The sequence below is a fragment of the Amblyomma mixtum genome, chromosome 10 (genome assembly GCF_055824585.1).
Source record: "Amblyomma mixtum isolate Tamu chromosome 10, ASM5582458v1, whole genome shotgun sequence".
NCBI classification, from domain to species: Eukaryota; Metazoa; Arthropoda; class Arachnida; order Ixodida; family Ixodidae; genus Amblyomma; species Amblyomma mixtum.
In genome coordinates, this window is record NC_143021.1 from 169,035,015 (window position 1) to 169,050,156 (window position 15,142).

A 15,142-nucleotide genomic window follows, 5' to 3' on the forward strand; every position below is an offset into this window, starting at 1 on the left:
CTCTACTAATAACTCTCCCCTACTGTTCCTAGAACCTATGCCATAGTCACCTACCGCATTGTCTCCAGCCTGCTTTTTACCTACCTTTGCATTAAAGTCGCCCATCAGTACAGTGTACTGTGATTTTACTTTGGTCATTGCCGATTCCACATCCTCATAGAAGCTTTCAACTATCTGGTCATCATGGCTTGATGTAGGCGCGTAGGCCTGCACCACCTTCAGCTTGTACCTCTTATTAAGCCTAATTACGATAGCTGCCACTCTCTCATTAATACTGTAAAACTCCTCGATGTTGCCAGCTATATCCTGATTTATGAGAAATCCCACACCTAGTTCTCTCCTATCTGCTAATCCACGGTAGCAGAGTACATGCCCGCCCTTCAGTACTGTATACGCCTCATCTGTCCTCCTAACCTCACTAAGCCCTATGACATCCCCTTTAATACCGGCTAATTCCTCCAGCAGCACTGCTAAGCTAGCCTCACTTGATAAGGTTCTTGCGTTAAACGTTGCCAGGTTCAGTTTCCAATGGCGGCCTGTCCGGAGCCAGAGATTCTTAGCACCCTCCGCTGCGTCACAGATCTGACCGCCGCCTTGGTCAGTTGCTCCGCAGCCGCTGGGGACTGAGGGCCGAGGGTTAATTGGTTTGTTCATAGAAGGTTGTGGCCAAGTACTACACCAGGGTGGCCAAATCCTGTTCTGGTGAGGAAGTGCTTTGTCGGTTCTGGTCACCGAAATCAGGCCGCACTCCAAGCCTGGTTATGCAATTCCATCGACATGCTTTTTTTTTTTTTATCCGGTATCTGAAAAGTGTGCTGCAGCCCAAATCTCCTTACTGACCTCTTAATTTAGTCCACTGCGTCTGTAGTTGTAATTGATTCTGCAGTGAATGAAGCTGAGTCAATGCAAAAGAAAGGAGTATGCACCAAGAAGAAAAAATCGCAGTTTTGTGTTATATCTCATGCAATAAGGTTACACTACAAAAATTTTGGTCACAGTTAACATCAGGAGGCCCAAAAGTCGAGACTGCAGATAGGGCCTCCTATGGCTACATGAACACAATACATAAGCCGGCGCATGCACAACAATCCGAGGTAAAAAAAAAGAAAAAAGGAAGGCAAAAAGAGACAAAAAGGAAAGAATTGTACAGCAAATGAATGTTACATAGTGATTGCAAACACAAAAACGTTATTAAACATCTAAGGATTCAAACAAGTGGTGTTTTAACATTTTTTTGAATTTGTACAATGACATAGGGGCTTTCAGTGAAGGGAGCAAGTTATTCCAAGTGGAGATGGCAAAGAACGATGTAGTTTGCTGTCCATAATTAGTCCGTATTTGGCAACAATAAATTGTTCGACAAAGCAAAACGCGTGACGTTATTATTTGTAATTATATTTTCAGGGACAAAATTAACACATACATACTTATTGATGACTTTGAAAAGAAAAACCAGGACCTGAAATTTGTGAAGATGTTCAAGGGGCAGGACATGTAGTGAATGGAACAAAGGTGCAGACGGCTGGGTAAAAGAAGAGAAAGTGATGATTCTAAGTGCTTGTTTTTGCATAGAAATGAGTGTAGAAAGATGAATTCTGTATGTGCTACCCCATGAGGTGATACAGTAATTAATATGGGAGTGTATGAATGCGTAATAGATTGAAAGCAACGTATGTAAGCTGAAGAAGGGCCTTGTTCTGATAAGAGCCCTTATTCCGAAACGAATTTTATTAACAACGCAGGCAACATGATGATTAAACTTTTTGTTCGAGTCAACTATCACACCTAGAAATGTAGCAGAATGTGTTTGTGGTATGGAAACATTATTGATAGATATTGATAAATGTGGAGTAATTTTTCTTTGAGGGGCGTGAAATACCACAAAACTGGTTTTAGGCGGATTAATTTTAATACACTTAGCGTGACTCCAGTTCTCTAAAGATAGCAGCAACGAGTCATGATTTGTGGTTAATTCAGAAGATGTGTTACCAGTTGCCATGATGGTTGTGTCGTCAGCGTACAAGAGACATTGGGTTGTATTTAAGTAAGTCTGAAGGTCATTAATATAGGTTAGAAAAAGGAGGGGACCTAGAATTGAACCTTGGGGCACTCCTTTATTAATTAGTCTATGAGATGACAATATACCTTCAACGCACACGCTCTGGTACCTGTCGGATAAATAACTTTTGATCAGGGTCAACGCCAGGCCTGTAATACCATAGCTTTCGAGTTTAGAAAAAAGAATGCAATGATTAATATTATCGAAGGCTTTGGTATAGTCTTCGTTAAAGGCACGGTAGAATTCACCTTGAAATTTAACGATCTGTTTGACGCATTCAATCGCAATCATCCCAAAGAAGGCATCAGTGCAGGCAGCAAAGATCTCGGCGTTCTCGCCTCCTTCTTGTACTGGCTCAACAAGTGGGAGGGGGAAGTGGTGGCCGGAAGGATATCTCGCGATCATTTTCTGGCAGAGCAGACTGTAGCAGGCTTGCGTGTCACAGTTTTGTCAGCTTTAGAGCTGACAAGATATTTGCTCAAACAGTGTGGCTTCAAGTACGTACTGACTGGAAAATTTAACCAGGATGTATTACAGCGTTTTTTTGGGACAATCCGCCAAGCAGGCGGTCAGAATGACCATCCCTCCTTACCCACATTTCTTCAGCTATATAACATGCTTTCAGTGTATAGCCTGATCAAAAAAAACCAAGCTTGGGAACTGCGAGGCAGAGCAAGCTCGGGAAACACATATGCTTACATTGGCTGATCAAAAGCTTGCGTTCCCAATGGACGGAAAACAAGAGACTCGTCTTCAGCAGCTAAAATGCAAACTGGATGGATTGGTTGCCACGGAGGTTGTGTGTGATGAAGCGTTTGGTGAGGTACTTGCAGAGCCAGAGGCTGCTGACTGCATTGTGTATTACCTGGCTGGGTTTATGTGCAGAAAAATGTTGAAGTGCTCAACCTGCCCCGCATGCCGACAGAGCCTTGTTGAAGAAACTGAGGTCCATGCTCAGCCTGAAGGCACACTTGTGCAATGTAAGACAAGAGGTGGTCTCCTGCACCCAAATCTCAGGATTTTTTCTTTGCTGCAGATCGCTGAAAAAGAATTTCAGCAAAATGCCACACACATGAATGCGTATGAGGTAACAATTGAAGCTATGCTACTAAAGCATACATTCTCGTTCCCATGTGAGGAGCATAAAGAAGACATGATGGCAAATTTGTGGCACTATTACATTGCTATGCGAATGACACAGGCCTGCAAACAGACCAAAATTGACTCGAAAGCGAAAATGCAACGTCTTAGGAAGCTTTCAAAGCTTGTCTAGAATGCCAAACACCTTGAAAAGCACTGCGGTCCTGAATTTAGGTTTGGTTTGGTTTATTGGGGTTTAACGTCCCAAAGCAACTTGGGCTATGAGGGGCGCCGTAGTGAAGGGCTCCGGAAATTTGGATCACCTGGGGTTCTTTAACGTGCACTGACATCACTCAGCACACGAGCCTCTAGAATTTCTCCTCCATCGAAATTCGGCCGCCGATGTGATATTGTGTTGGCAACGTCTGCAAGAATATGAAAAATAAAATCTGTCTTGTTGTGTAGCCGGTTGTTTTATGAGACATTTCGAGAACACAGCCTTCAAACTTTACTTTGTGTGCCTGTACGCTTGTGGCGGCAAAGCAGAGGTCTGGAGGCTGCATCTTTCTTCGGTCTAATCTCCGAAAAGGAAGTGGACTCCACGGGAAGCGTCACGTCATGCTACCAAAGCACCAAGAATAAGTGTATGTGACAAGCCGGGAACATCAACGGTGGGGAATGTCAGTGATGTTGACGGGTGAAGCCCAGGGGCATGAGGAAAATCGGCTCTCTTTGCACTCATGTGACGACGTTCTTCCATGTGCCAGTACCAGCAGCTCTGAGGCGCACAAGCAGGGCAAAGCTAGCAACATTCCTGCAACTGACGTGCAGTCATGCGGTTCCTCGTCTGAACAATGCTTGCTTCACAAACTCTTGAAAGAGAGGCCTCTCAGCTAGAAAGTATTTGTTTCGCGGAACTCAGGAAAGCTTCAGCAACTTCACCAGCTACTGTGATCAAGAGTTTAGAGCTAGCAATGTGTGGAGAGGGGCTGGAAGAAGTAAGTCAGTATGTTTTCGAGTGCGTAGTGAGCAGTAAGGTGTTCAAAGTTCCAAGCCTCCACGACGTCCCAGACATTGCTTGCCACGTTTCATAAAAGCGTTGTCTGCGACGGGGGTCCTGCAATTAGAATGCGCCACAGTTGACAAACTCTGATTCTGGAGGGATGAAAATTGTTCCCTGCTTCTTTGTGCACCTGAAACGCAATGCAGATCATGCAAGTCTTTAGACAACACGCTGCCTGTTCACAAAGCGCGGAAGGGAAAATAAGAGACACGCATAGGACTTCCGGTGAGTCCTTGAAAGAGACCAAAGTTGGAAGCATTGCGAAGGCAGCGTATTGCCTCCTACCGCTCAAAGTTGAGGCCCCAGAAAAGAACGAAGGAACTCATCGATGAACTACTCAAGTATAAAGAGCAAGTTCAAGACCTAGAAGACAACGAAGTGGAATATCTAGCAAAGAAAGCGGAGCTCCCAGAAACGCACTGTATGTTGTCAACGGAGTGCATAGCTGCCACAAAAGCTGCATCAAAACAGGGAGGGCGTTACATGGACAACTGGCTGCTACTGTGCCTACTGCTGCACATTCGCACGCCATCAAGCTGCGAGTTTCTTCGGGAAGACGACATATTGCCTTTGCCCTGTGTTAGGACCGGGAGGAAATACATTGCTGCCGTGGGGCTGAAATGTGGTTTCGACTTGGATTTCTTCGCAGCACTGAAACAGAAATTAGAAGTGAAATCTAACTTCCAAAGGCATGGCATGCTTCTCTTCGACGAGGCGCAGGTGAGGGAAAGAAAATGTGTGGACTCGAAAACGCTAACCTACATCGGCCTCATTGACTACGGTGAGGGTAGGGGTGAAACGTCTGTGCTGGCCAACCACGGACTTGTGTTTATGTTTTGTCCCTTCGGAGAAAATTATGCACAACCTATCGGGGTGTTTGCATCAAGGGGTGCAAGAAAGGGAACTGTTCTGAGCCAGTTGGTGCTGCAAGCGATAGTGATGTTGGAAAACACAGGCGCAATTGTTGATGGCATCGTATGTGATGGTGCCAGTACCAACAGGAAAAATGTGGACTCAGCTTGGTGTCAGGGGACACAGCCAAGCACTTCCTTGAGCACCCGGTGTATGAAGGCAGAAACGTATTTTCCGATGTGCCACACCTCTTTAAGTGCATTAGAAATAGACTATTAAAGCAGCGTTTGCTCAAAGTAGAGGAAAGTGGGTGAAATGGTGGTTCTGTGTAGCTGTTCTCCACTAAGAAGGTCTGAAGAATGCCAGTGGCTTGAAGGTATGCCCCAAAATAACAGACCGCCACGTACACCCCTCAAACATGGACCTCGTGCGTGTCAAACTCGCAACGCAGGTCGTCAGCCGATCCATGGCTTCAGCCGTCAAGTACTGCAGCGAGCGGAACATGCTCATTGCTCTGGAGGCGGCGGGTACTGTGGATTTTACAGAACGTGTCATTGACCTATTTGATGCAGTGAACAGGCAACACCCTGGAGACGCCGTGCGCAAAGAAGCCAAAGACATTCTTGTGATGAAGGAATCTCTGAAATGGCTTAAGGACTGGGAACGCGATCTCAACTCTATCGTCAAAGAAATGTTCCTGACTCCATTAACAGCCGAAGGCCTCCGGGTATCCCTCTTATCTACGTTACACCTGACAGAATATCTGCTAAACGCATGCGGCTTCAAATATGTTCTCACTGCAAAATTCAATTAAGACCCTCTAGAACAATTTTTCGGAAAAGTCCGACAGGCAGCCGGTGAAAACGACCACCCCGACATGCCAACGTTCCTTCAGCTGTACAGAATGCTCGCTGGGTACAGTCTGCTGAAACCGTCTAAGCTTGGCAACTGCGAACCGCGAGAGGAAGCGCCTGTTATTGATTTTGCTGCCTTCCGAGCTGCATTCAAGAACAAGAAATTCGACGGGCCTAACATAGACATGCTCAAAGCAAAGCTCAACGGGCTCATTGCAACTGGAGAATGGGACTGTGGCGACATCTCGCGACATGACTGCCGCAGTGCCAGTTCTGTCGACGCCATCGTTGCCAATGTTCGTCAGCTGGAAAATGACGGAGGTTGCTTCCCTGCGCCAAATGCAGGCAGTCTCTCTCAGCCACAACCACGAGTGGGCACCAGGTGGTCTCACGCACCCCAGCTCCCAATTGTACGAAATGCTTCGCTGTGCTGGAGCGCCCTTGAGCATGTTCTTGACAATTTCACGCTGACCTTTCCCTGCCACGAGCACCAGAATGAGGCCATTGCAAAGATGCTGCAGTATTACGTCGCTATGCGCATGAGACTACAATGCCTCTGCAAAGCCAGGAGCAGTGTGAAAGTCTCGCAGGAGAGAAAAAAAAAAGCTATCGAGGCTGTGCGCTAAAGGAGTGCTTGTGCTGCTATGCACATTTGCGAGTGAACCTCTGTGTGCGTGCGGATGTGTCTATCGTGTGACTTATGCATGTGGTTAAGTAACGTTCATTTAAAGTAATGTGTATAAACTATATTTTGCATGTCTTCTTTGTAATACATGTTGACAGTGCATTTCTGTTGTCCCTAAGGGACACTGATATTCTTTACCCATCTTTACCCAAACTGCAAGTCAAAGCTAATAAGGTACTCGATTTATTTATTTATTTATTTATTTGAAATACCTTACAGGCCCATTGGGCATTGTGTAAGGGGGGCGAAAAAAAAATATAATACAGTGCATTAAAACCAGAGGAAACAAAAGGGAACATATGACCATGATAAAAAAGAAATAAATCTATACAGTGCATTAATAACCTAAGGAAACAAAAGAGAAACATACAGTCATGATAAACAATATATCAACAAATTAGTGGAGAAGAAGAAACAACGCGGAAATAACAACAGGAAAAGATAAAAAGAATACGCGACACAAAATAAATCACTACAATAAAGTATAATGTGCTCACCGAACGCGGGAACAAAATAGCGCGATTAAGGCAAACACGGAAACAAGGCAGGCAAACATAAGTAAGAAAACATCCGAATGGCACGAGTGTAGCAGCAAAGGAAAGAACAAAAAAAAATAATAGACTTGAACATAGGTGTGCTAAATGACGGTTTCAGTGAAATATGTGATGAGTTGAGAATGGAAAGATTCTAGATTAGACGCGGAAGCGATGTTGTCTGGCAGATCATTCCATAATCTGATGGCTCGTGATAGTGCAGATGAATTGAAACAACTGGTGCATTTCAAATTCACTGACTCTTAACACCTCCAAGACAAAAGCCGTATTATTGCGTCCTCGCAACAAGAAAATAGATGCTGATATCAACCTGTATATTGGCTCTAATAACTTAGAGATAACATCACAAGTAAAGAGCATGGGTGTCATTGTCGACTAGAATATGTGTTGGAACTCACAGGTTGCCCATATTCGTTCTAAACTCGCTCGCACAGTCGGCTTGTTGTCCCGACTACGTTTTCTTTTGCCACAAAACATTAAATTGCTACTCTACAATTCCTTGTTTTTTTCCACGCTGAGCTGCTGTTTTCTGATCTGGGGCACTACCACACAAACTAATATTAACATTCTCTTTAGGTTACAGAAAATAGCAATACTTATCAATAATAATGCCAACTTTACACCCACACAAAACCAAACTTTGATGAATTGCAGCTTCTACCCGTCACCGCATTGCAGAATTCAGTGCTTAGTTCATGCTACCGCCGCGGCATATCCAAAAATGACACATACCTCAAAGATCTTGCTTCATTAGCATTGCGAACCAATGTGTACAACACGGGTAGCACTGGGCAGTTCCTCGCACTCGAAGAAATTACGGGCGTCAAATGTTAAAATACTGTTTGCCAACTACTCAACATGAAATGCATCTCCTCACTTTGAAAGAAGATTGCATGTCATTTGTTTTCTCTTTTGTGTTCTTCCGAATTTTTCCTATTGTTTTGTGCTCATTCCTAACGTAGTGATCGTCATAGCGGTTTCTGCCAAGTGTTTGGTAGCAGGGTGTAGGTCTCGTGAAGCCTCCTGAGGGCTTTTTGCCTGGACTCGCAGCATTGCAATGTACGTTGTGATGCTGAAATAAATTTGATTTGATTTCATTTGATTTGTATATTATGACCTGTGCACCTTTTCTTACGTGTACAGTACGCTCAAAAGGCACGAGAAGTGGCGGGCGATACAAAGTGCTTTACACCCTTTCCGTTGCAATTCTACAGTTGTAGCTGCCTTGTCGGCTGCCATGTAGTCATAAACGCTGTGCCGTACGATGCCCGCGTTCTCCTCCAGCAGATGAAACTCAGCGTGTCACATACTCGACGAACGTGGAGGCATGCTTGCCTTCGACGAATGCCAGCAACGCTTATCCAATCAAAGTCATCACGTGGGTGTCAAACAACAGCCCTGCGCACAACCAGAAGCTACAGATCATCTTATAGTGGTCATGGAAAAGAACGCATTTTATTTTTTACTATGCTCAAATGGTTGAAGCGTAGCATCAGTTGCTCTTTGGCCTACCAGCGATAAAGAAGCGCGCGAGAGTGCCCTCAGTAGTGCGCGGCTGAATGGGAGCAACACGCTCGACCGGTTGCCTTGGCGACCGAAACGGCAGTAATCTCTTTCCAGGCCGCCGCAAACAGCAAAGTTTCCACTCCTAAAGGTTTCTTGCTCCATGCCCTGGCGCGTAGTCCGGGTGATTGCCATCTGAAAATGGTCCCCTGTGTTCAATTTACGGTCACACCTACACGGAATGTCGTGCCCAGACTTCTCACAATGAGAGCTCGACAGAACACAAACGAGCGGCAGACGTTGACTCTTCCACTGTTTGTCGCGCAACTGAAGAGCAACCATGCGGAATAAGAGACGCCAACTATCATATTTTGATGCAGAAATGCAATACTAGCCGCACAGCCGATTTGTCGCCAAACTTTTCTCGCTCCACGGCTGCTGCGCATCGTTTTGGCCCATATCTAAATGCGATAAACTTGTGGAAACTTGTGCCGCTGCCTTTTGCGGTTCAACCACCCACACAACTTGCTGGAATATTGAGAAATACGTTCAAAAACGCGCAAGTGTGGCATACCCAAGGTGCATGGTGCTGCCTTTTGCCTGCACTACGAAAATAACTGCTGACTCCAGCGCTGCCGAACCCCCGTGATGTCACGGCCTGACACTTGTCTATACCTCAAATTTGTTATTTCTTTGTCTTCTGCTGCATGCAAAAAACCGGGGTGCTTAACCACACGAGGGTAATCCCCTCCTCAGTAGACGCAGACAGATCACTGTGGCAGGCAAGTCTGGGCTGCTTATGCATCTCCAAGAACTTTTTACGAGCAATAAAACAGAACTGCGACACAACACAGGCCAACTTGAGCTGTATTCGGGATTGTGTGCACATGTGAATAGAACGGGGCTGATGGCAAAGGGCATGCAGAAGTCAAAAAAGTGCGTGCTGAATTTTGTCAAACAGCAAATGGGGAAACTTCAAAGTGTCCACGTATGGCCCAGGCTCGCATAAATTGGTTGTGTCTTCCACCGCAGGGCTGGACTCCCTGGACCAGGCCCTGCACTGCTGGGAGCAGGCCCTGCAGCAGCTGAGGCCTGCAGAGGACCCTGCAGCTGTGAGCATGCACATTATTGGTCGATGTTTGGTTCAGTGTGTGGTGTCTCGGGGGGGAAATAGCATTTCTGGAGCACTCCCCCCTCCATGGCTCCTCCAGTTGGATGCCATGGGAGCTTCCTCCGCTTCATACCGGGCAGTCCGCACTGCCGAGGCGAGCGTTCACGCAGGCCGCCCTACAAGCAGAGTGAATGCAGGCGTTGCGACAGAATGGCAGTCCCCTTTACTTGGTTTTACCTCTTGCCACATTTTCTTGCTTTGAGAATGAGCGGCCTGGCTGGTCGGCTGAATTGCCCTTGCTCCACCTGACAAGTAGTTCACGCTTGGTCAGGATTTTATGGCCAAAGGACTCACAGCCTACTCCCAGAATACTCTCTGGTCCAGGCCGAGAAGGACGAAAGTGTCGGTGTATGAAGCAGACTGTGCGGCTTCAGTGGCAAGGCTGCACGACCATTGTATCAGTGCGCCATCCGTCGCGTTAACCAAGAAGGAACGTTAGACATTGATTCAGCTCGGTGATTGCGAAACTTCTTTTGTCATCTTAGGAGCGCATGAGCGATGTGGGTGTCACGCATCCGGTTGTGCAGAAGCCCTCCTCCTTCTCAATAAACTGAGTTGTGAGTGAGCGCCTGTCTCCAGTCTTGTCCCCTCATTCTGCGCTGTTCCATCTCCAATAAAATATGATGAACACTCCTAAAAGAAAAAAAGCACCTGCGTTTAGAACAAATAAGCAATATTTTATCGAAATAAAGTCACATGGTGGACTAGTGCGATAATGGCAGGTTCCACTGAAAGATGGCTTTTTATGCGATTTTAAATGCCGAATTAAAATCATAAATCCTCATTTCTTTGATATTGCAGTGCTCAATACTTACAGTTTGAGGCACAATCTTTTCATTTCCGCCATAATCTCATGACATGTTTCGGTCTTTGTTCGGTCCCGTTAAGCTCAGGAAAGCTGCCTCAGTCAACAACAAATACAGTGAAAATAGGCAACAAGTCACTTAAAGTCAAACAAAAGACACAACAGCTTTGACACCCCAAAGCTTTTGAAAACCATGAAAGAAGCTGGAACCATCGGAAGAGGTGACGTTGTCTAACAGGAGGTAACAACAGCACCAATTTTACACAGACCACACAGAAAGACGGACAGGATGGCGCTGACTCCAACTGTGTTTATTGAAGGCCGCATGTTGCACATATACGACCAAAAGAAGGTCAATGCATGTGCACTTCCGATTTGGCAAAACAAAACAAAAAACACCAAGCAGACGAAAACTACTCGTTATCGCATATTTTTTAGTAATCTATGTTCACTTGCTCGCAGGGAGATAGAAGCGTTGCGCACGTGTTTGTTAGACAATGCTCCACCGACTAGCCCAGGAAGATGTACTGTTAAATGCCTGATGCAGCTTTCCTGAGCTTAAGCATGGTTTGGTGCAGTTGTGACCTTTTCTCACTGTTTGGTTGGTCAGTGATGTAGACTGGAGTAGAGAGTTTCGTGCTTGCATGCAGATTAGGCTTCTCTGTTGCCATCTGATGGTGGTCGTTTCCCTGTCCAGATCGTGAGGTGTCTGCTTTTGCTGCGTGATTTTCTATGGCTGTCAGCCGAGCTTATGACTGCCACTTTGTATGCTATAGTTTTCCAGCTAGCTTTAATTCTTGCCTGGGCACGTGGCAGTGTTTTTTTCGATTAGCTTGTAAGTGAGAGTATTCCTTCAGGAAGTAAAGTTGTCAGGCTGCTCGTACGTGTGTGCGTCTTTACCTCTTTGCCATCCACGTTTCGTTTGCGCAGATGGACCTTTGCAAATTAGTATTTCAGGAAGGCTGGTTTCTATAGTGCCTTTGAGTGAACTAAAACAACAACTTTGCATTAATTTAAATGAGGCTTAGGTATAGTTGGAAGATTTGTTGGTTGCTGGCCCCGTATGGAGGGAGGTGCACCCTGTCCAAGAGCCCAACTGCTGTCCCCAGGGGGCCCTGGCTGCCAGCCTGCAGTCTCTGCTGGCGGAGGGGAGGCGGCTGCGCAGCCAGGGGCGCCTGCTGGCGGAGGAGGGCACCATCGAGGCTGTGCTGCTGCCGCCGCCGCCGCCCACGGAGGTGCCACCCGGGCCGGCCTCGACCGCTGACACCGAGAGCTTCGTCTCCGCCGAGGGGACCTCCGATGTGAGTGGGGGGTGCAGGGGCTGGCCACTCATGTGGCGACAAGTATGATGGAAACATTGAAGAGACGGGCTTGGGCAGGGTGTGTATTTTCTTTTCTTCAAATTTAAGCAGCGCTAACTTTTACGAGGAATACACAGAGGTCATGACAGGACGGGCGCTGACTCCAGCTGTGTTTATTGAACACGTTTTTCGTGGAACACACCAGAAAAGACGACCGTGAGCGCATGCGCATCTGCGTCTGACCACAGAAGGAAAAGCCATGAAAACGGGACGGGGGGGCAAGAGTAAAGTGAGGTCGCTTTTTTCCTTCTCAACGATGACAGCAAAGGTAGGTTAAGGTGAGCAGAACGCATTTCGTCCCTTATTTTCCAGCAGTCTGAATTCGCTGGCATGCAGGGAGACAGAGGTGGTGCTGACGCACATGTCGCCTCTTGCCTTGGTAGAAAGTGCTTTGTAGTCAGCACCCGTCCTGTCATGTCCCCTGTGTATTTGTCTTAAAAGTTAGCGCTGCTTAAATTTGAACGAAAGAAAATGCATAACCAACTAGCCCCGCAGTGGGTGTTGTCAGGGTGTGTAGTTTATTTATTTTGAAGGGGTTTTACCGTATTTACTCGCATAATAGGCGCACTTTTTTTCCAGAAAATCCGGCTCAAAGTTCGGGGTGCGCCTACTACGCGGGGTAAAATTTCCGGAAATTTTTCGACTCTCAAAATTGAACACACCGCGTAAACGCACTCGTGTACGGGCCGCTCCCCGTTTTCGCGAAGAAAATGTTAAAAACAAAAAGGTCCGTGTATCGGCCGCACCGAAACTTTCGGAATACACGCGCCGAGGCCTCCGCGATCGGCTCCAGCTGCGCGCAACGGGCGCTTGATCGCGGAGGCCACACACGCGCACAGGAGCTTCCAGACGCCGCCCACGGAGGGCGCCCAAGGCCAAGCTCATCATCGTTTTCCTCCGCCGCGAGCTTTCGCTATCTATATCGCCATCAGCATCTCCAGCTCGTTTTTTTTTTGTTGTTGTTGTTGCTGTCAAGTGCCGGGATTTGCGGTAGCGAGATAGTTATCGTGGTTTATGGCTTTGCCGCGGAGCTTTGATGTTTTAGCTCTACGGGCAAGCACCTTAACAGCTACACGGCTGGGAGTTTGCTCTCCAACGCGGCAAGCGTGCGGCAGGTCGGAAAATACGACGTGGCCGAGAAGTGCGGCAGTTGCGACTGCGGCGTCCCTAAATTTTCGTACACGACTCCAAGCGCCGAGGTTTTCGCGGGCCTAAGTCGGGAACGTTTCCGGCTGGAGATGAAGCTTTCCAAACAGACGTTTAAAGTGAGCATCCCTGAAAACTGTGTGCGGCTGTTCTACGCGATGTCGTTGTACGTGCTGTGGGTCCGCAGCAGCTGCTGCTAAATAAAGATTGGGAAGCGGGGGGTGGTGAGGCGTCGGCTTGCAATCGTGTAAATACAGAAATACAGTATTGATCACAGTGCCAAGTTCGGGGTGCGCCTATTATGCGCGGAAATAAAAAAATCTGATTTTTCGCGCCCTAACTAGGGGTGCGCCTATTATGCGAGTGCGCCTATTACGCGAGTAAATACGGTATTCGCAAATAAAATGGGGAGGGAATTTTCCGGAAACTGAACGGCGGGCAATGCAAAAGAGAGCCAGTCTAACCACTGAAGCGATCTCGAGCAGTGCGGCAGCACTTCTTCTGCCATCTTCTTGAGTGGCATCAAGTACAGCCACCCAGGTGCCCTGTGGGGAAGCCAAGAGGAGCACGTCATAGTTGTTCTTGAGGCAGCTGACACGGACAGTTTCTCAGCCATCTGGCACAAGTCCAGTGAGGGGGTCCACGGTGTAATTTGCCACACAATGCATTTGGTACGAACTTTTGAAGGCAGTCCTGGTGGTGTGCCTCGAACCCAGTAGCAAACGAGTGGTCCAGTAGGGAAAACGTGTGGCATCTGGTCTTAATCGTGCTGAGGCTCCTGGCAGCCTTGGGATTCTGAATTGAAAGAACAGGCAATATTTCTCCGTATGCTTTGCAACGTGTGAAAGGGGCTTCCACTCGGAGGCATCGGGAGTGTGAGGTAAGTTGGTGCCTATCGTGGACGATTCCTCACGCCCGTACAGCAGGATGAAAGGGGTAATCGACTGCGTGGCGGGAAAGGAAGGACAAGCGTGATCTGCTGTGACTTACATCATGCACATATCTTCAAGGGTACGATTAGAGCGCTCATTTGGGGGGGGGGGGGGGGTAAGCAGTAGTGGTGCAGTGCGAGCAGAGCTTCAGCGATGTGGGAAGGGAAGACGCGGCAGCTCACATGGCATGCCGCTGCAAAGAACAAAATGATGCAGCAGTAACAGAGTACCGTATTTACTTGCATAATAGGCGCACCCCTAGTTTGGTTGCAAAACATCAGATTTTTTATTTCCGTGCATAATAGGCGCACCCCGAACTTGGCACTGTGATCAATACTGTATTTACGCGATTGCAAGCCGACGCCCCCCCCCCCCCCCCATTGTTTATTTTAACAAAGTTTTTGCTGAACTGAGTACTAGTACTCACTAGTGTTGCTGCCGTCGCAGCTGCTGCGGACCCACAACGTGTACAACGACATCGTGTAGAACAGCCGCACACAGTTTTCAGGGGTGTTCACTTTAAACGTCTGTTCGGAAAGCTTCATCTCCGGCCGGAAACGTTCCCCACTTAGGCCCGCGAAAACCTCGGCGCTTGGAGTCGCTTATGAAAATATAGGCACGCCGCAGTCGCAACTGCCGCAATTCTCGGCCACATCGAATTTCCGACCTGCCGGAAACTCCCAGCCGTGTAGCTATTAAGGTGCTTGCCCGTCGAGCTAAAACAGCAATGCTCGGCGGCAGAGCCACAACCTCGATGAACTAACGCGCTACCGCAGATCCTGGCAGTTGACAGCAACAAAAAAGGGCTGGAGCTGGTGATGCTGATGGCGGTATAGATAGCGAAAGCTCGCGGCAGAGGAAAACGATGATGATGATAATGAGCTTGGCCTTGGGCGCCCTCCGCGGGTGGCGTCTGGAAGCTCCTGTGCGCGTGTGTCGCCTCCGTGATCAAGTGCTCGTAGCGCGCAGCCCGAGCTGATCGCTGAGACCTCGGCGCGTGCATTTCGAAGGTTATTCCCACGTAGGTCGTGGAAAGTTTCGGTGCGGCCCTTACACGGATATTTTTTTAAAAAATAT

At 47.5% G+C, this 15,142-nt stretch overlaps 1 protein-coding gene across 1 annotated transcript in view; it reads left to right on the forward strand.

Moving 5' to 3' along the window:
- Nucleotides 1-15,142, forward strand: part of Miga (mitoguardin) — a 197,121-nt gene that overhangs the window by 61,786 nt on the left and 120,193 nt on the right. Inside the window, exons 6-7 of the mRNA XM_089565035.1 lie at nt 9,683-9,762; nt 11,736-11,927. Of these exons, the coding sequence (XP_089421161.1) occupies nt 9,683-9,762; nt 11,736-11,927 (272 nt within the window). The remainder of the gene's footprint in view (nt 1-9,682; nt 9,763-11,735; nt 11,928-15,142) is intronic.